Source organism: Cnephaeus nilssonii (genome assembly GCF_951640355.1).
Source record: "Cnephaeus nilssonii genome assembly, chromosome: 24".
Classification (NCBI taxonomy): Eukaryota; Metazoa; Chordata; class Mammalia; order Chiroptera; family Vespertilionidae; genus Cnephaeus; species Cnephaeus nilssonii.
The window spans coordinates 12769125-12788890 of NC_137095.1; the positions used below are offsets into that span (position 1 = coordinate 12769125).

General features: G+C 51.7%; 1 protein-coding gene across 1 annotated transcript in view; it reads left to right on the top strand.

Moving 5' to 3' along the window:
• Positions 1 to 323: 323 nt before the first annotated feature.
• AGBL1 (AGBL carboxypeptidase 1) overlaps positions 324 to 19766 on the top strand; it is a gene marked incomplete at its 3' end in the record, with an annotated part of 254689 nt that continues 235246 nt past the window's right edge. Inside the window, exon 1 of the mRNA XM_079764228.1 lies at positions 324 to 389. Coding sequence (XP_079620354.1) covers positions 339 to 389 — 51 coding nt within the window. The 5' untranslated portion in view covers positions 324 to 338. The remainder of the gene's footprint in view (positions 390 to 19766) is intronic.

A 19766-nucleotide genomic window follows, 5' to 3' on the forward strand; every position in this document is an offset into this window, starting at 1 on the left:
CGGTCAGCTGGGAATGCCTGTCAGCCATCCAGGGTGGCTCCCGCATGGGCCTGGAGGTGGGAGAGTGACTCACGCCCCGTGCCCTCTCCAACCCCCCCGGCGCCCGCATGCTCGGCCCCCCCCACCCCGGGGCTCACCTAATCCCCACCGTGGGAGCCGGGGGCCATGTGCGCCTGAGCCGAGGTCTAGGGTTGCACACAGGAGTGTGTGCAGTGGAGGTCTCCGTGCAGCGAGCGTCCCACGAGGCGGGCGGCGAGGTCAGCCGGGCGGCCGCCGCCTCTCCAGCCCAGACCCGGCCGAGCGCAGGCAGCCGCCGCCCCGCACCCTGGGAGGAGGGCATGGCAGAGCCAGAAGGCAGCGGGCTGCAGGTCCTGCTGCACACGCTTCAGGTAGGAAGGGGCCGCGGGGCTGCAGACGGGCCACCTGGCGGGCTGGGTCTCGGGGCTCCTCCCCGCAGGCCCCCCCTCCGGTGGTGCCCGGGCTGGGTTGGTTTGCTCACCGGCCAGGATCACAGCCCCGGAGTCTGCAGCTTGAGGCTCTCACCTTGAGGCGGGCCCGAGGGATGCTCTGGTGGTTCGATACTGAACGGGGACTGAGAGCTGCTGCTGAGAGCTCTGCTGAAATCGCTGAACCCGGTGGGATTAGAGGCTCAGGCGGCGGGATCGGGTTTGCAGGAGAGGAGAAAGCAGGGGGGAAAAAGCCCGTCTGGCACAGGAGGACGTGTTGATGCTGTCCCTCAACAAGGCGGAACGGAACTCCAGCCTGAGTGGGAGGCCCAGCGCAGGAGGCGAGGGGTAGCCGGGAAGCCACTCCTCCGAGCTGCGGCTAAGTGTGTCCTGGGTTCCCACACAGTGCCTGCCTTAGAGCTGCTCACAGTGCCCCTGCCCAGGTGGGTCCGGCCAGAAGGAATCAGGATTGCCCAGGGGGGCCCGGCCAGCGTGGCTCAGTGGTTGGGCGTTGACCTATGAACCAGGAGGTCACGGTTCGATTGGTTCGATTCCCAGTTGGTCGGGGCACATGCCCAGGTTGCGGGCTCGATCCCCAATGTGGGGTGTGCGGGAGGCAGCCGGTCGATGATTCTCTCTCATCATGGATGTTTCTATCTCTCTCTCCCTCTCTCTTTCTCTCTGAAATCAATAAAAATTAAAATAAAAAAAAATCGCCCTGGGCCAGGGTCTGGGCGTTGGCCTCCCTACAGAGTGGTTCTGTTCATTCCTAGGTTTGAGAACTCTGGACCTAAGCAAATTTGTCTGCACCCTAGAATCACCCGGGGACCCCCCCCCCCAAATCAGATTTAATTGGTGTGGGAGCAACTTGGCCATGGACGTTTAGAAGACGCCCTGGGTGGTCTCCCTGTGCAGCGAAGGCCAAGAACCACTGCTTTCTAAACTCGGGTAGAGGCGTGAGCTTCACTGGATGCGGAGAATGCCTGGGTTTGGGGGGTCCCAGGGGTCGTGGAAATCTGAAGGCCGTGAACGGGGGGTCACGGAGGATGGGCTGTGGTACCTCTGGCCTGATGTGGAATGTAAATATTGTGTACTTCCGTTGTAAAAAAAATGGTCTTAGTTTTCCTCTAATTCTTTTTATTTTTTATTTAAAAAAATGTTTATTGATTTAAAAGAAATGTTTATTTAAAAAAAATGTTTATTGTCAGAGAGGAAGGGAGAGAGAGAGAGAGAAACATCCATGATGAGAGAGAATCACGGATCCGCTGCCTCCTGCATGCCCCCTACTGGGGATCAAGCCTGCAACCCAGGCATGTGCCCTGACAGGGAATCGAACACTGACCTCCTGGTTCCTAGGTCAACGCTCAACCACTGAGCCACGCTGGCCGGGCTCCTCCGATTCTTAATGACAGTTGTAACCCTGAAAAGTTAAAGAATGAATAAATTCAACCTTCCAGTGTACAGATAAGGAAACCGAGTCTCAGAAACAAAATAGCCACCCACCTCCCCCACCCCCCACCCCAACCCGCGCCCGCCTCCCGCACCCAAGGTCAGGTAACCACCTAATTGGGGAACTGGGCTAGCCCCAAACAATTCCAAGATCCCATGACGGCGTGTCTTTTGACTCATTCTATCCGGTGCGTAAAAGGCAAGGACGCATCTGGGCTGGTGGTGCTGGGGGGTGGGAGCGAACCTCAAAATAAATTTCCCGTCGGCTCGGAAGTCACCGCTAGTTGAGCGCAACCTCCTGAATTCCCACCGGTGGGGGTTGATAATTGATATTTAGAATGATCGCTCCGGGGGAAGGCAGGATTCTCAGTCAAAGGAAGATTTAATTATGTTCCATATACCCTGCTTAGCCCGCAATTAACCAGAACATTAAAATAATGGGATCGAGCTTCCCCTGTGCGCTCGAGTTGGTCAGACTTTGGTTGTAGAATTTTTTGGATTCCTGGCCTAGCCTTGAGCCAGCCCCCAAAACTGTCCCCATGAGTCACCTTCTGTCTTGATGGAACCAATCAGAACTCTGACATATAGTCCAACCTCGGTTCTCGAACGAGTGTCTCCCGTCTCGAACAATTCGCTCCCCCACCCGACAACCCTTTCATGCCGATACCTGTGGGATCCCTCACGCGTCTCTCAAGGCGACAGACGAAGGGGAGAATGCCCGACTGTGAGTCAGTTTACCGCTGTTAACATCTCAGGAAACTGTGCTGTGAATATTTTGTGTGTGTGTGTGTGTGTGTGTGTGTGTGTGTGTGTGTGTTTGCTTTTTTTGCTACTTATTATTTATCATTACATTTTTATTTTTCACTGTACATTTCCTTTCCTTTTGGTTAAGTTTTCGTTTCCATGTCATGTCCGTTTTTGTTTTTAAAGTGTTTATTTCTAGATTAAATAGTACCTTAGATATGTACCGTATATAAGTTAAAAGGAGGGGATCATTTGGGGGTCTGGGACGGATTAATTCAATTGACGTTATTTCTAATGGGAAAAAACGATTCAGTTTTCGAACCGTCTTCTGGAACGAGTTAAGTTCGAGAACTGAGGTTCCCCTATACTTTATCTTATTTTATTTTTAAAATTTAAATGTATTTTTATTGATTTTAGAGAGGAAGGGAGAGGGAGAGAGAGATAGAAACATCAATGATGAGAGAGAATCATTGAGCAGCTGCCTCCTGCATGCCCCCCACTGGGGATTGAGCCAGCAACCCAGGCATGTGCCCTTGACCAGAATCGAACCCGAGACCCTTCAGTCTGCAGGCCGACGCTCTGAGCCAAACCAGCTAGGGCAGTTCCACTATACTTAAAAAAAAGAGGATCAGACCTGCCGGCGTGGCCCAGTAGTTGAGTGTCAACCTATGAACCAGGGGGTCACAGTTCGATTCCCGGTCAGGGCACATGCCTGGATTGCGGGCTTGATCCCCATTAGGGGGCGTGCAGGAGGCAGCTGATAAATGATTCTCTCTCATCATTGATGTTTCTCTCTCTCTCTCCCTCCCCCTTCCTCTCTGAAATCAATACAAATATCTTAAAAACATAAAGAGGACCCAGAGCAGATACTCCATACAATGGTATCTCGTGATGGATCTCAGGCTCTTCCCCCAACCGCCACGGACGAGGAGGGCCCTGGAGTTTCGGAGAGGAAGTTAGCTGAACCGCTTTCGACGGGAGATCCCAAGGGTCTTACTGATTCAGGCCAGACCCTCTTTCCTCGTGCCTCAAGGAGACGGAAGGCTTGGCGTTGCTTCTCTAGCCTCTGGGGAAGACTGTGGTGGGTGTTAGGGTCGCCCAAGGAGGTGCACACGAGGCCGAAAGGGGTGAAGAATCATGACTTTTCTAGGTCGTCTGGAAACTAGAGGGGCCCGCCTGTGGACTGAAGGGTGCTGGGTTTGACTCCAGTCAAGGTCACAATGGTTGCAGGCTTGATCCCTACTAAAGGGCATGCAAGAGGCAGCCAACCCATGATTCTCTCTCATCATGGATGTTTCTAGCTGTCTCTCCCTCTCCCTTCCTCTCTGAAATCAATAAAAATATACATTGAGGGGCCAGATGATGATCTCTGAACGCATAATAATCTGGCCACTCAGTGTGTGTGTGCGTGTATGTGTGTGTGTGCATATATATATATATATATATATATATATACACACATATATATTAGAGGCCCGGTGCATGAATTCGTGCATGGGTGGGGTCCGGCCAGCCTGGCCACGGGGAGGGGACATGGGCGGTTGGCCGGCCTGCCTACTGGTCGAACTCCTGGTCGAGGGGACAATTTGCTTATTAGCCTTTTATTCTATAGGATATACACTGAGTGGCCAGATTCTTATGCATTCAGAGATCATCATCATCTGGCCACTCCGTGTATATTCAAAACAAACAAACAAAAGAAAAAGTGCTTGTGAGCTCTACACGCTGTTCAGATGACCACCGTTTTATGGTTTCCCCGGTCGAGGACACAGTGGCGAGACTTGGGGACCCTTGCCTACGCTTTTCATCAGCCCGCCCTGCTTTTTTCCTGGGCGGACGCCAGTGCACTTGGATGGAAAGGCAGGCATCTCGTTCCGTCGTGTTCTCATCTCGCCCCGTGCCTCGCGCTCGTGGGGGACGCCGCGGGGGCTGCCAGGGTAGCAGCACGCGGGCGCCGCTCCGGCTCCCACGCCCCGGGCCCTCCCCCAGTGGCACCCCCCACCCGCCAATGCGGTTCCTGATCAACGCGCGGAACACGTGTGACGATCCGGTCAGCGTTGGCAGCCTCGGCGCTGTCACACGGGCACGTTTTTTGCTGTTTGCCTGGGTGCTTTGTGGTTTGACGGCAGAGCGGCTCCCGCTGAATCCCGGGTCTGTGTGTCTTTGCCAACCTGAGCTCCTTTTCTCGGCTCGGGCTTCAGGAAGGTGATGTAGGATGGACTGGGAGCGAGGCTGCTGCAGGATGTGGCTTCCTGTCTGGAGTCAGCATGGGGCTTTAGATCATCGGAAACCCGGTGGAGGGACAAGACTGTTGGGTAGGATGGTACGTCCTGAAGAGCAAGGCCTGCCCAGGCTGGCGTGGCTCAGTTGGTCGAGCATCATCCCGTGCAGTGAAGGGTCACCGGTTCGATTCCCATTAGTGCATGTACCCAGGTTGTGGGCTTGGTCCCTGGTCGGGGTACATGCGTGAGGCAATTGTTTCTCTCTCCCTCTCCCTGCCTCTCTCTAAAATCAATACAATTTAGCCCTAGCCGGTTTGGCTCAGTGGATAGAGCATTGGCGTCCTGGGTTCGATTCCAGTCAAGGGCACCTGACTGGGTTGCAGGCTCCATCCCTAGTCGGGGGCATGCAGGAGGCAGCCAATCCATGATTCTCTCTCATCGTAGATGTTTCTATCTCTCTCTCTCTCTCTCTCCCTCTCCCTTCCTCTCTGAAATCACTAAAAACGTATTAAAAAAAGAAATCAGTACAATTTTAAAAATTGTCTAAAGACATGAAACGACGAGCAAGGTCTTTGAATTCTGACTCAGCCCCTCACAATGTACGGGATCCAGGACCAAGCCTTGAACTTTACTGGAATGTTTTTCATCTTGAAACGAGAATGAGAATTCCTGTTCATGGGCTTATTCTGTGTTTATAGAGAAAACGCACGTGGAAAGGTTAGCATCGTGTGTGTGCGCCTGATAGCCAGTCATGATTGTATTAAACGCAGTTCCTGCTGTCAGGAAAACGAGATGTTAGCGTGACAAGGGAGGAGGAGGAGGAAACGTATTTGTGGAGCAAGTCCACACGGGATGAGTGGCATCCACGGTCAAGGTAGACAAGCGAAGGAAATGCGATGCCTTTGGAAGCCTGGGCTCCGCCTGGCTGGAGGTCCAGGGGGGCCTGAGAGAGTGGGCCAGGTGTCAGCAGGGGAAGGCGTGGCCACCAGAGTCAGGAGGGCGCCCAGGGATCTCCCCCAAGTCGGAAAAGTGTGGGGAGCCTGGCCGTGTGGCTCAGTGGTTGAGCGTCCACCCATGAATGGGGAGGTCAGGGTTCGATTCCCGATCAGGGCACATGCCTGGGGTTGTGAGCTCGATCCCCAGTAGGGGGCATGCAGGAGGCAGCCAACCCATGATTCTCTCTCATCACTGATGTTTCTCTCTCTCCCCCTCCCTTCATCTCTGAAATTAAAAAGAATAGCCTATCTAATAAAAGAGTAATATGCAAATTGACCGTCACGCCAACACATAAGATGGCTGCCCCCATGTGGACACAAGATGGCTGCCATAAGATGGCCCCCAGGGGAGGGCAGTTGGGGGCGATCCAGCCTGCAGGGGAGGGCAGTTAGGGGTGACCAGGCCTGCAGGGAAGAGAAGTTAGGGGCAATCAGGCTGGCAGGGGAGTGGTTAGGGGGTGATCAGGCTGGCAGGCAGAAGCAGTTAGGGGCAATCAGGAAGGCAGGCCTAAACGGGCAGTCAGACATCCCTCGAGGGGTCCCAGATTGGAGAGGGTGCAGGCTGGGCTGAGGGACACACACCCCCATGCATGAATTTTGTGCACCGGGCCTCTAGTGCATATATATTTATAAAAAAAGAATGTAAGGACAGACATGGAGGCTTTGGAAAAGGTTCTCCCGGAGGCCTGCGGGCCATTCTGCTTGGGCTCCGGAGGCCAGATGGCCATGAGGACAGCCTCAGCCTCGGGTTTCTGATGAAAGGCAGGCTCCGGTTTCACACTTGGGGCATCTGATGAAACGTTCCCTGAGGGGCTTGGAGAGAAGGCAGCGTCTCCAATAAATGTCAGTAATGAATTCTCTCTCCCCGCCCTTCCCCCTCCAGAAAAGAAAGCCCCAGTGGATGTTCACATTGCTTTTCACTGGCTCCCACCACCCAGGACAGCTCCGTGCCCTACATTTCAACCCCCCTCGGCTGCTTTATCCCACCCCCCCGTAAGACTCGCATCAGCCCTAGCCGCTCCTGTAACCATGCACGGTCGCTAAATTAGGAAGAGGCTCAGAGCAAATCCCATTTCCTCCTGGACTCTCATCATTTAATCATAGAATATATATTGCACATCCTCATATGCATTGGTATATATCAGAATATGTATATGTTAAATGTCCTAAATGTCCTAAAAAAAAATTCTCCAAAGGACAGCTGAAGTTCTGGGCTGATCAAGAGGTTAAGATGATGCCTGGCCACCTGGTTCAGAGGTTGAGCGTCGACCTATGAACCAGGAGGTCACAGTTTGATTCCTGGTCAGGGTGCATGCCCAGATTTCAGGCTCGATTCCCAGTAGGGGGCGTGCAGGAGGCAGGCAATCAATGATTCTCTTTCATCATGGATGTTTCTCTCTCTCTCTCCTCCTCCTTTCCTCTCTGAAATCAATTTAAAAAAAAAATCCTCGGGTGAGGATTAAAAATTAATAAAAGAAAGTAAAAACAGAACCCACTGTGGGAAGCATGCGAGGCTCCAAACCCTTCAGCAAGCGATGTATGCACCCCAAGATTCAGGCATGCCCCAGAGTGAATGTGGACGTGGAGCCCAAGCTTTCCGCACACCCTGGCTGGCCCAGTCCTCCGCTCCAGGCTACAAAGTTTCAATTGTAGAAGGAAAATAAATCCCAGATACCAGGGCCTCCGCTTAGGTTGCCAGCGGGCATGGCCGGCCTGCAAACCACCACAGGCCCCTCGCCCAGGCCGCCCCACGCCCCAAGGGAACCCCCACCCTGATCCAGAACACCCTTCAGGGCAAACCAGCTGGCCCCCACCCGTGCACCAGGCCTCTATCCTATCTAATAAAAGAGTAATATGCAGATTGACCATCATCCAACACACAAGATGGATGCCCCCATGTGGTCAAAGATCCTGCTCCCATGTGGACACAAGATGGCCATCACAAGATGGGCAGCAGGGGAGGGCAGTTGGGGGTGATCAAGCCAGCAGGGGAGGGCAATTAGGGGTGACCAGGCCAGCAGAGGAGGGAAGTTGGGGGCAACCGGGCCTGCAGGGAAGGGCAGTTGGAGGGACCAGGCCTGCAGGGGACGGCAGTTATGGGTGACCAGGCCTGTAGGGGAGGGCAGTTAGGGGCAATCAGGCTTGCAGGGGAGTGGTTAGGGGTTGATCAGGCTGGCAGGCAGAAGCAGTTGGGGGCAATCAGGAAGGCAGGCAGGCGAGCAGTTGGGAGCCAGCAGTCCTGGATTGTGAGAGGGATGTCCGACTGCCCGTTTAGGCCCGATCCCACCGGACATCCCTCTAGGTGTCCCAGATTGGAGAGGGTGCAGGCTGGGCTGAGGGACAGCCCTCCCCCCCCCCCCCCCCCGCCGCCCCGTGCACGAACTTCATGAATATCCAAAAAGGAGAGGCTATTAATATTTGCACATAAGGTACTGTCTGTCATATCGATTCTTCGAAATGCTGTGAATTACCGTAGCGCTCAAAATCAATTAAGAGCATTCTGCACGTGTCACTGAACGACACTTGAAATAAAAAAGTGTGCCTCAGCCACTGACATTTCAAGGGCTATATTTGCTCGTCACTGAGGCTTGACAAATGGAAATTAGTTACAAACCTGGCCGGAATGGGAATCCAATACCGTTTCCAGTCTTGTTGAACAGTCCAATTAGGGAACTCTTTGTAGGAAACACGTATGCCATTTCTCCGTTTGGGTTATTACGACGGCGTTCCGTTTGAAATCCGAAACTGGCTGTTTGACAGCTGGTTCCGTCTCTTCAGTCCGGGGCTGGGTGGGGCGGAGATGGAGGTAGCCGGGCGGTATGTTTCTACTTTGCCTTGGCAGGGGTTGAGCACCCAGAGGTGCCATATTGGACATGGCATACGGGCAATTGGTGGGTCCCGGCTGCCGGCCACTCCCCAAGCCCGTTCAGTAGAGACAGGGTGGAACCCTACATGAGCGCTGATTCCAATCCAGCCAGGAGTGTGGGAGAGCAGCAGGGCACCCACAAACATCTGCTCTGCCCCCCACCACAGCTGCTGGTAGTAGGAGGAAGGACAAAGATTACAGGGGAAGTCGGCCAAAGGGTTATGCCAAATGGGCAGTTTACAGGTCAGGGGGCTGGAGGTTTGCAAAGGCCTGTGGCAAACCAGCTGGCCCCCACCCGTGCACCAGGCCTCTATCCTATCTAATAAAAGAGTAATATGCAGATTGACCATCATCCAACACACAAGATGGATGCCCCCATGTGGTCAAAGATCCTGCTCACATGTGGACACAAGATGGCCGCCACAAGATGGCCAGCAGGGGAGGGCCCCAAGATCCAGGGCTGAGGCTGTCCTCATGGCCATCTGGCCTCCCGAGCCCAAGCAGAATGGCCCACAGGCCGCCAGGAGAACCTTTTCCAAAGCCTCCATGTCTGTCCTTACATTCTTTTTTTATAAATATATATGCACTAGAGGCCCGGTGCACAAAATTCGTGCATGGGGGTGTGTGTGTGTGTCCCTCAGCCCAGCCTGCACCCTCTCCAATCTGGGACCCCTCGAGGGACGTCCGACTGCCCGTTTAGGCCCGATCCCTGCCTGCCTTCCTGATTGCCCCTAACTGCCTTAAATTATAGTTGACTGTGATATGTATTTTACAGCTCATCTATCTCATGGTCCAGATGAGCCCGGCGAGGTCACGCGTGGTGGGTTGAAATGGCAAAGATGGAATTTTAGCAGGGACGCCCACTAGTCTGCGCTAGAGTATGGACAGAGCCTGGATACGCATTTCCTGCTAAATCTTCCCTCTGTTGGCTGTTTATTTCCTTTTTTTCCCTTAAAAAAAAAAAAAAAGAATTCTTCTGCTGTCTGTGGCTTTGAAGATCACATCAGAAGGGTCATTGCAATCATTGTCCTTGGAAATGAAGGACTTGTGGTTTTGTTGAGGCCCGAGGCAGCGATGCCCAGAATGATTTACTCTCCAACCCAGATGCCACTCCGTCACCCCAGCATCTGGGGCCACGGGGCGAGGACCACGGCGTCTCCTCATTTTCTGCCTGACTTCTCCACACCAGCGAGCTCCAGGCTCTGTCTTGCTTCCTCTCTCCCTCTTCTTATTCCCAGGACGCTCTCCCCAGCGTGGCTTCCTCCTTCCTACGCCATCCATGGGTCAGGGCTGCCTCCACCCGTGTCTCTCTCTGGTCCAGACCTCCCCATGGTTAATGTAACCTGTAAAGAATTCGAACCTGCAAAGAATTTTTTTTGTGTGAGTTTATTTGAGCCAAACTGTTGACAACAGCCTGGAAGCAGAAACTCAACGTACTGAGAGAATGCCCCGGAGAATGGCATTTTCCTCAGCTTGTTTTATACATTACCATCCAAGGAAGAGATGTAAGTGGGTTACGTGCAATCCATGGGTGACCGATGAGGGAGGCGGGACGAAGCAAAGGCAGGAAACGTCTGGGATTGGGTAAAACATAAAAGGGTAGACACCTGCTTGTTTTACTTAGGTGGGTGAAGGACAGTGAACGGTCAACCATCTACATTAATAAAAGAGTAACATGCTAATCGACCATACCTTCGTGACACCTACCAGCCAATCAGGAGTGAGTATGCAAATTAACCCAACAAAGATGGTGAGTTAATTTGCATAGGCAGGCACTGAGCGGCCGGGGGCGTTCCACACCACCCCAGCCACTCCCGGCCTCTGAGCAGCGTGGGAAGGTGGAAAGGCTGCTCCGGGTCTGAGCGAAAAGGCGGCTCCGGCCAGAGCGAAGGCAGTGCCGGCAGCCAGGGGAAGGAAGGCCCATTCTTGCACGAATCTTCGTGCATCGGGCCTCTAGTTAACTCCATAACAGTGAGGGGGGTTTGTGGTCTCTTTCTGGTGCATTGGGTATGCCCTGAGGGGTCCGGGAAAAGGGAAGTTACACGCTACCCTGACATTCCAAAGGTATGTTATCTTAGATGCAAAAAGACAGTATGGGCTCAGTTAAAGATCACAGTTGGTCTTTGTGAGGGAAGATACCGGCCTAGGACAGGACTACACACCGTAGTAGACTACTTTTCAATGCAAAAAAGTTTAATTTCAGACCATCCTTTGTGGTTACTTTAGGTCTCTGAGTTTGCAAGGCCGCCACGCAGGCCTTCCCTGAGTTCATCTGGTTAGCACGTGGCCCCTTTTCGTCCATGCCATGAAGCTCCAGACGCTTGTATCCAGGTGAACAAGCACCCCAGCGTTCCGGAACGGCCCCCACGTATACTTGTTATCCGGTTATAATCACGAGTAGCACCCCATTTCTCTCTCAAAAGGCACAGTTATGTAACCAACACGTCTCTGGAAATTTGACATCTTCACTTGAATATCTTACAGGCATTCCAATTACTGTGAACTCTTGATTTAAAAAAAAACACAACAAAACTAATTCCCATATTTCTTCCCAGTTAATGGCATCAATATCCACCGGTTGCTTTTCCTTGATCGTTTTGATTTCTCGGATCGAATCAGTCCATAAACTCTCGGGGCTTTGCATTCAAAACACATCCCCCCCCCCCCACCCCCGTCTGCCCGATGCCACCTCCTCCCTCCAGTCTAGTTCAGCCACAATCCTCTCTTCCTTGGATGGATCTTAAAATCCATTCTCCATGTCGTAATCAGGTTGACATTTAAATCAGTGCATGACATTATTATTATTATTATTTGTGTGGCCTAACATCCTCTCACAAGAAGGGGAGTAAATAACTAGGAACAATAATGGAATTTACTGTGCCACTGAACTCAGCAGGGCAGCCAGGATTTACTGAGCGTCATCGTGCCAGGCTATTTGCATTTGCTCTGTTATTTAATTTAAGCTTCATCTCATCTCTGTGTCCGTGGGCATCGTTCCAGGGCGTTCCGGCTACAACAAAGCAAAACAAAAAAGAAGCAAATCGATAAACAAGAAAAATGAGGCTCAGAACAATGACACTATCTTACTCACAGAGCTCGCAAATGTGAACACTGGACTTGAACCTTAGCTCGTTCCTCCTGGTGCTGAAACCCAAGGGTTATCTGTTTGTGTTTTTCGCCACTTTGTTGGAACTAATCATCTTTTTTTTTTTTTTTAACATATTTTTATTGATTTCAGAGAGGAAAGGAGAGGGGGAGAGAGAGAGAGAAACATCCATGATGAGAGAGAATCATGGGTAGACTGCCTCCTGCATGCCCCCTCCTGGAGATCCATCCCTCAACCCCGGGCATGTGCCCTGGTCTGGAATTGAGCCGTGACCTCCTGGTTGATGCTCGACCATGGAGCCACGCCAGCCGGGCCAGCCATCTTTCTTCGTCTGTCCTCAGGAATGCTTTCCGAGAGGTTTTCGTGTTCCGCGGGCCGTTTGCCTAATGATTTATCTATCAATTGTCATCATTGCAGCCTTGTTGAGGACTTTCCCCGGGTGACTGTGTTGAGTAAGAATAGATCTGGGGATGGATAACGGAATGCTAAAAATCGCCCTTTGGTCCTGGGTGAGGTAGGTAGTCCTGAGCTGCCGGGGGGAGGGGGGGCATACTCCTGGCACTGGCTGTCTTTCTTCTCTAACATTGAAATCCATGGCTGTCTTCCTTGAGCCCTGGCCGGGTATCCCAGTGGTTAGAGCATCGTCCCCATATGCCAAGGTGGTGGGTTCCATCCCTGTTCAGGGCACACACAGGAATCAACCAGTGAGTAAGTGGAACGACAGAGGGATGTTTCTCTCTCTCTGTCCCTTCCTCTCTCTCTCTATCTAAAAGCAATCAATCAACACAAAATTAAAAACAAAAACAAAAAACGAAGCCCTCCTAAAATTGGGTCTGTTACTAAGGAAGAAGGGGGAAACCCAGCAGTGTCTGCTGTGGTGACTGTCTTTGTTTTCCTTTGTTTCTCATTATTTGAGTCCGCCCCCCCCCCCCCGACCCTCCGACCCCCACCGCCGGGGGCAGCCTGGGTATATAAAGAATAAAGCCTGGAATAAGGTTGACTTGGCATCCGATGGAACTGGCTGTATTCCCACCGTTCCCCTGTGACTGACTTTGTTTTGTTGGGCAAGTTGTGTGACTTCTGTAAGCTAGATTCTTTAGGCAGCCACCTCATTTAATTCCTTTTTTAATAACATATTTTTAAATTGATTTCAGAAAGGAAAGGAGAGGGAGGGAGGGAGGGAGGGAGGGAGGGAGAGAGAGAGAGAGAGAAAGAAACATCAATGATGAGAGAGAATCATGGATCGGCTGCCTCCTGCACGCCCCTTACTGGGGATCGAGCCCGCAATCCGGGCATGTGCCTTGATTGGGAATCGAACCATGACCTCCTGGTTCGATGCTCAACCCTTGAGCCACACCATTTGGGCAGAACTCATTTAATTCTTACTAAAGCCCTGAAAATAGACTTTCTTTCTTTCTTTCTTTCTTTCTTTCTTTCTTTCTTTCTTTCTTTCTTTCTTTTTTTAAAATATATTTCTTTATTGATTTCAGAGAGTAAGGGAGAAGGAGAGAGAGAGAGAAACATCAATGATGAGAGAGAATCATTGATTGGCTGCCTCCTGCATGCCCCCCACCTGGGGATCGAGCCCGCAACCCAGGCATGTGCCCTTGGCTGGAATCGAACCCAGGACCCTTCAGTCCGCAGACTGACGCTCTATCCACTGAGCCAAGCCAGCCAGGGCTCTTTCTATTTCACAGATGAGACAATCAAAGCTCGGGATGTGTTATGCATGTCAAACAGCATACAACACTCCCCATGCAAACTCTTACTCACCCTGTTTCAATCCAAAGTGTTCCTCCTGACTATGCCTTGGGAACCTTCATCCTTCATTCTTTCCTCTATTGAAGTTTTCACAGAAAAAAAAAAAGATTCATGTGATCAGAGGTGATAGGAGACTAACAGGAATTGAAAAAAATCGTATGTCTGAAATCCAACCCTAGGGACATCTAATTTAGTAGGTCTGAAGGGATTTGAGAGTCTGTAGCTTAAAAAGGTGTTATAGTCTGGCCAGTGTGGCTCCATGATTGAGCATCAACCTATGAACCAGGAGATCACAGTTCTGATTCCTGGTCAGGGCACAGGCCCGGGTTGTGGGCCCGATTGCCAGCAAGGGGCGTGCAGGAGGCAGCCGATCCATGATTCTCTCCCATCATGGATGTTTCTCTCTCTCTCTCCATCTCCCTTCCTCTCTGAAATCAATAAAAATATATTTAAGAAAAGAAAAAAATAGAAGCCATCTCTGACTTCCTTGTCTCACTGACATTGTGACCCCCCCCCCCTCTAGGGTGTGTCCATATCACCTTTCTTCTCAGATTCGCCCTCAGAAACTCTCTTTCAGGAGACTTTCTCACCTTCTCCTGGGCTCAGTCCCATTTCTGAGGGGGGGTTAATGAGAGGCAAGTATAAAGTCTCGCAGCTTGGATTTCAGAGGAAAAAACACACAAAAGGTGCGTTCTCAGGGTGTCTCTGACCCACGTTTACGCCGACAATGGCTGCCTTGGCGCGAACTCTGGGGCACCCAGCCGCTGTTGGCCCTCGGCAAATCAAGTGCCTGTGACAACATTGTAATTACGCTTCCGAAACAAAGGCAGCGAGGAGATGCATTTTAACTACCCTTTATTTGCTTGCTCCAGGGGGGCCTGTGCACATCAGGGCTGGAGAGCAGGTGCTGAGGTTAAAAATACACGCGGCACAATCAGGAGCCTGGGGCCGGCTCTCTGGCGTGTCTGTTGCAAATGTGAGTGTTTCCCTGGGGGGCCTGAACGTTTGGTGAGGCGATGGGGGTGGACGTGGGAGTCTGATTCTTGGATTCTGTTCCCAGCGCAGCGAAACAAGGGTACAGAGGCCCAAAGCAGGTCTCTCATCCTTCGGGCGGAGCTAGAAAGCCAATTGGTACCTATCACCAGCCGGGAGCTTCTCCATCGATCATGAATTCAACATCGATTATTTGTTAAGGCGAGGCAATATGTCAATATGTCAATCACAAAGAAATGGCCAAGCCTTGCTCGGCCGGCGTGGCTCAGTGGTTGTGTGCAGAGGTTCGATTCCCGGTCGGAGCCCACGCCCAGGTTGCGGGCTCAATCCCCAGTAGGCGTCGTGTGGGAGGCAGCTGATTCGTGATTCTCATCATGGATGTTTCTATCTCACTCCCTCTCCCTTCCTCTCTGAAAAAAACAAACAAACAAACAAAAAGAAATAGCCAAGCCTTAACACAAGCTTCTTTTTTTATCCTCACCTGAGGATATTTTTTTCCCATTGATTTTTTTTTTTAAGAGAGAATGGAAGGGAGGGAGGAGATGGCGAGAGAGAGAAACATTGATGTGAGAGAGACACATCGAGTGGTTGCCTCCCACATGTGCCCCAACCAGGGCCGGGGATTGAGCCTGCAGCTGAGGTACGTGCCCTCGACCAGAATCGAACCCGGGGCCCTTCAGTCTTTGGGCCGAAGGTCCAACCACTGAGTCAAACCAACTAGGGAGACTTTGAAATTAGAGCTTCAAACAGTGGCGTCCCTCTTTGGGAGATGATGAGTTTCCTGTCCTGCATGGCTTAAAAAAAATTATTAGAGACTTCCTTGCTTGCATGCGTTTGACAACAGTAGGATTAGAAAACGTCTGAAGTCCGAGAAGCTCTGGATCTGTTAGGACAGCGGTCGGCAAACCGCGGCCCCGCGAGCCCCATGCGGCTCTTTGGCCCCTGGAGTGTGGCTCTTCCACAAAATACCACGGCCTGGGCGAGTCTGTTTTGAAGAAGTGGCGTCAGAAGCAGTTTAAGTTTAAAACATTTGGCTCTCCAGAGAAATTTCATTCGTTGTGCTGTTGATATTTGGCTCTGTGGACTCATGAGTTTGCCGACCACTGGGTTAGGAGAATTCTCCGGGTTCCCAGGGGAACCTGTGTTGCTCAAAGTGCCCGCCGTCCCCGGGAGCCAAGGTTCCCCGTGTTCCGTGGCCCTGCCGTCACCAGCGAGCGCAGAGTTCCAGGCGGCCTTCGGCGGGGAACCTTTGAACACTCCCCGGCTTCCTTTACCCTTGGAGCTGACAGCTGAGATTTTCCTTCCACCCTGAGTCTGCTGCGGATGCAGTCATGGTGCAATTAGCACTCAATTAGTTACACGGGAGAGAAGCTGGGCCTCTTGGAACGGGGCGGGGGACTTTCGCACAGGGCCAGACGTGAGGGGGAAAGGAAGCCAGAGACCATTTCCACCCAGAAGGAGTTCTGGCCAAGGGCGGCCCGCCGGGCCCAGTGATCGCACGGAGCTGCGTCCGAACGGCAGCTCTCCCTCCAAGGATCTGTCCCCGTGTTCCTTCCACGTCACCTCTCGGCAGCCAGAACCCGCCGCCGAAGGCGACAGTCACCAGAGCAACATGATACTGCCCGTTTCCTGCCGCGGCCGCGGGAGGCACTGACAGATTGAGTGCTGTAGGAAGCGCTGTTCCAAGCGAGGTCATGGGCATGGGGTCACGGGCAGGACGGGAGAGACTGTAGATCCTCCCACGGAAGATGAATGAGCTGAATGCATTTCCCCCTCAAGCGTCGAGGATTTGAAGAATATCTGTAGCCCGGCCGGCGTGGCTCAGGGGTTGAGCATTGAGCTCGGAACCGGGAGGTCACGGTTCCAATCCCGGTCAGGGCACATGCCCGGGTTGCGGGCTCCATCCCCAGTAGGGGGCGTGCAGGAGGCAGCTGATCCATGATTCTCTCTCATCATGGATGTTTCTCTCCCTCTCTCCCCTTCCTCTCTGAAATAAATAAAAATATATTTAAAAAAATATATGTAGAGCCCTAACTGGGTTGGCTCAGTGGATAGAGCATTGGCCCTCAGGCTGAAAGGTCGTGGGTTTGATTCCCGTCCAGGGCATGTAACTCGGTTGCAGGTTCCATCCCTGACCCAGGTCAGGGAGCATGCCAGAGGCAACCACTCGATGTGTCTCTCTCACATCGATGTTTCTCTCTCTGTCTCTCTTCCTCCCTTCCATTCTCTCTAGAAATAAAATCAATGGACAAAATGTTGTCGGGTGAGGATTCACAACAACAACAAAAGAAGATATGTAGATACTTCCCCAAAACCCCAAGAGATGAAGTTTAGTTCCATCCCCTCTGCTCCAGCGTAAGCTAGACATAATCACTTGCTTCCAAAAAAAAGTGAGAATGAAAAGGAAACAATAATAACTTCCCATTGGAGCCTGGCCAGTGTGACTCAGTGGATGAGCGTCCACCTATGAGCCAGGAGGTCACGGTTTGATTCCCGGTCAGGGCACATGCCCGGGTTGCGGGCTCGATCCCCAGTGTGGGACCTGCAGGAGGCAGCCGATCCATGATTCACTCTCATCACTGATGTTTCTATCTCTCTCTCTCCCTCTCCCTTCCTCTCTGACATCAATAAAAATATATTTTAAAAAAAGATTTATAACCCCAGTCTAATAGGGAGAAAAAAAGATCAGACAAACCCCACTACAGGATACCTTTACAGCATTCCTGAGGATTATCAAACCAAAGACGGCGAAAGCGTCACAGATCGGAGGCGGTTGGGGGAGGCATGCCAGCTAAACCCGTCGTGCTGTGCTGGATGGGAACTGGGGAAAAAAACGAGGACGTTAGTGAGAAAACCTGGTGAAATCCCTGGTGGAGTTTTGATAATAGCAATGTACCAGAGCAACGTCAGTGTCTTCGTTCTGACCAACGTGCCACTCCCTTGCAAGGTGGGAACAGGGTGACAGGTATCTTGGCGACGTCTGTCAGTCTACCATTGCTCTGAATTCCACGTTCACTGACGAGTTTCCAGGATTTGTTTTCCTTCTCCTCTGTGAAAAACCCTCTTTCACTTTATTCGGGGGATTTGGCCCAAGCCCCTGCGGCTGCCCCATCAGGTTGTTTTAAGGGTGGGTGTGCTCCTTACAAAGGGTGTCGATATTCCCAATCGTGTGGCTCCAACACCAGACTTCTGAATTGTATTTCTTTTTTTTTAATTTCTTTTTTTTTATTTTTTATTGATTTCAGAGAGGAAGGGAAAGGGAGAGAGAGAGATAGAAACATCAAATGAGAGAGAATCATCGGTCGGCTGCCTCCCACACACCCTCCGCTGGGGATCGAGCCAACAAACCAGGCATGTGCCCTTGACCGGAATTGAACCCGGGACCCTTCAGTCCGCAGGCCGACGCTCATTCCACTGAGCCAAACCAGCTAGGGCTGTATTTCTTTTTTTCTTTTTAATATATTTTATTGATTTTTTACAGAGAGGAAGGGAGAGGGATAGAGAGTTAGAAACATCGATGAGAGAGAATCATCAACCAGCTGCCTCCTGCACACCCCCTACCAGGGATGTGCCCGCAGCCAATGTACATGCCCTTGACCGGAATCGAACCTGGGACCTTTCAGTCCGCAGGCCGACGCTCTATCCATTGAGCCAAACCGGTTTCGGCCTTTCTCCTTTTTTTAATTATTTTTACTAGAGGCCCGATGCATGAAAATTCATGCTGCTGCCACTGACGGCAGTGCAAGCCTCAGCCGGCCCTGGTTACCTGAGCCTCAGGCTGGCCTTGGGTGACTGGGGTGCTGAGGGGACAGGGGGACTCCGGAGGCATGCGTGTGGAGTGGCCGGGTGCCTGCCACCCCGGCGGGGCTGAGGGGACTGAGTGCTGCCATCTTTTGGCTGTGGACACCGCCATCTTTGAGGGCATGGCAGTCAATTAGCATATTCCCTCCTTATTGGCTGTGGGAGCTGCCATCTTTGAGGGCATGGCAGTCAATTAGTATACTCCCTCCTTATTGGCTGTGGGCATTGCCATCTTTGTGACAGCGTGAGGGTCAATTAGCACATTCCCTCTTTATTAGATAGGATTGATTTCAGAGAGCAAGGGAGAGGGAGAGAGAGAGAGAAACATCAACGATGAGAGAGACTCATGGATCGGCTGCCCCCTACTGGGGATGGAGCCCCCCACCTAGGCATGTGCCCCGACAGGGAATCCAATCATGACTTCCCGGTTCACAGGTTGATTCTCAACCACTGAGCCACACTGGCCAGGCTGAATGGTGTTTCTTAAAACGTTAGAGCGATCATTCATCATCAACTGCGTGGCAGCTGACCACGGAGCCTCTGAAAAGAAGAGGTTCCTAAAGCTAGCCTAATTGCGTACGAAGTCACGCACAATAGCCTGTATAATGGCATGACCCAAGGATAATCACGCCTGGTGAATGGACGTAAAGCCGGCTGATGTTTAAATGGTAGGCTTTATTCTGCGGAGGAGTGGATAAAAGAGACTTTAGGACTAATTTGATCAGCCATCCCTCCCAAGTGGAATAATGCCTTGGCAGCATCTCTGATGGATCGAGGGCTCCTGCTTTTGCTTCTCCCGCAAAGTCATAGCTGACTGGCGAGAGAGCAGAACTTTGATTTTCCAGTCACGGCAACGCTGGTGCTCTGTGTACGTGGTGGGTTGACCTCCTTCCAGAAGATGGGAGCCAGAACTCAAGACGGAGTCAGAAGTAATGCGTACTGTTGATAGAGGAGGTTCCCATCCTAAAATTGTGACAGCCATGGCAAACCCAAATGACTTACCTGTTCGGGAAGGATGTCCCACTTCCTCATTGTCTATCTCTAGTAACTTTATTTTCTTACTTTTTAAAAAATACGTTTTTGTTGATTTCAGAGAGAGGAAGGGAGAGGGAGGGAGAGATAGAAACATCGATGATGAGAGAGAATCACTGATTTGCTGGCTCCTGCACACCCCCTAGTGGGGACGAGCCTGCAACCCAGGCACATGCCTCACTGGGAATCGAAAGGTGACTTCCTGGTTTATGGGTCGAAGCTCAACCACTGAGCCACACTGGCCGGGCTTAACTTTATTTTCTTAATAAAGGTTTTCAGGATTATATTTTCCCTCTCCCTGATTTTCCATCAACCATCCTCATCTATTAAATTCAGTTTGGACTTGATTGG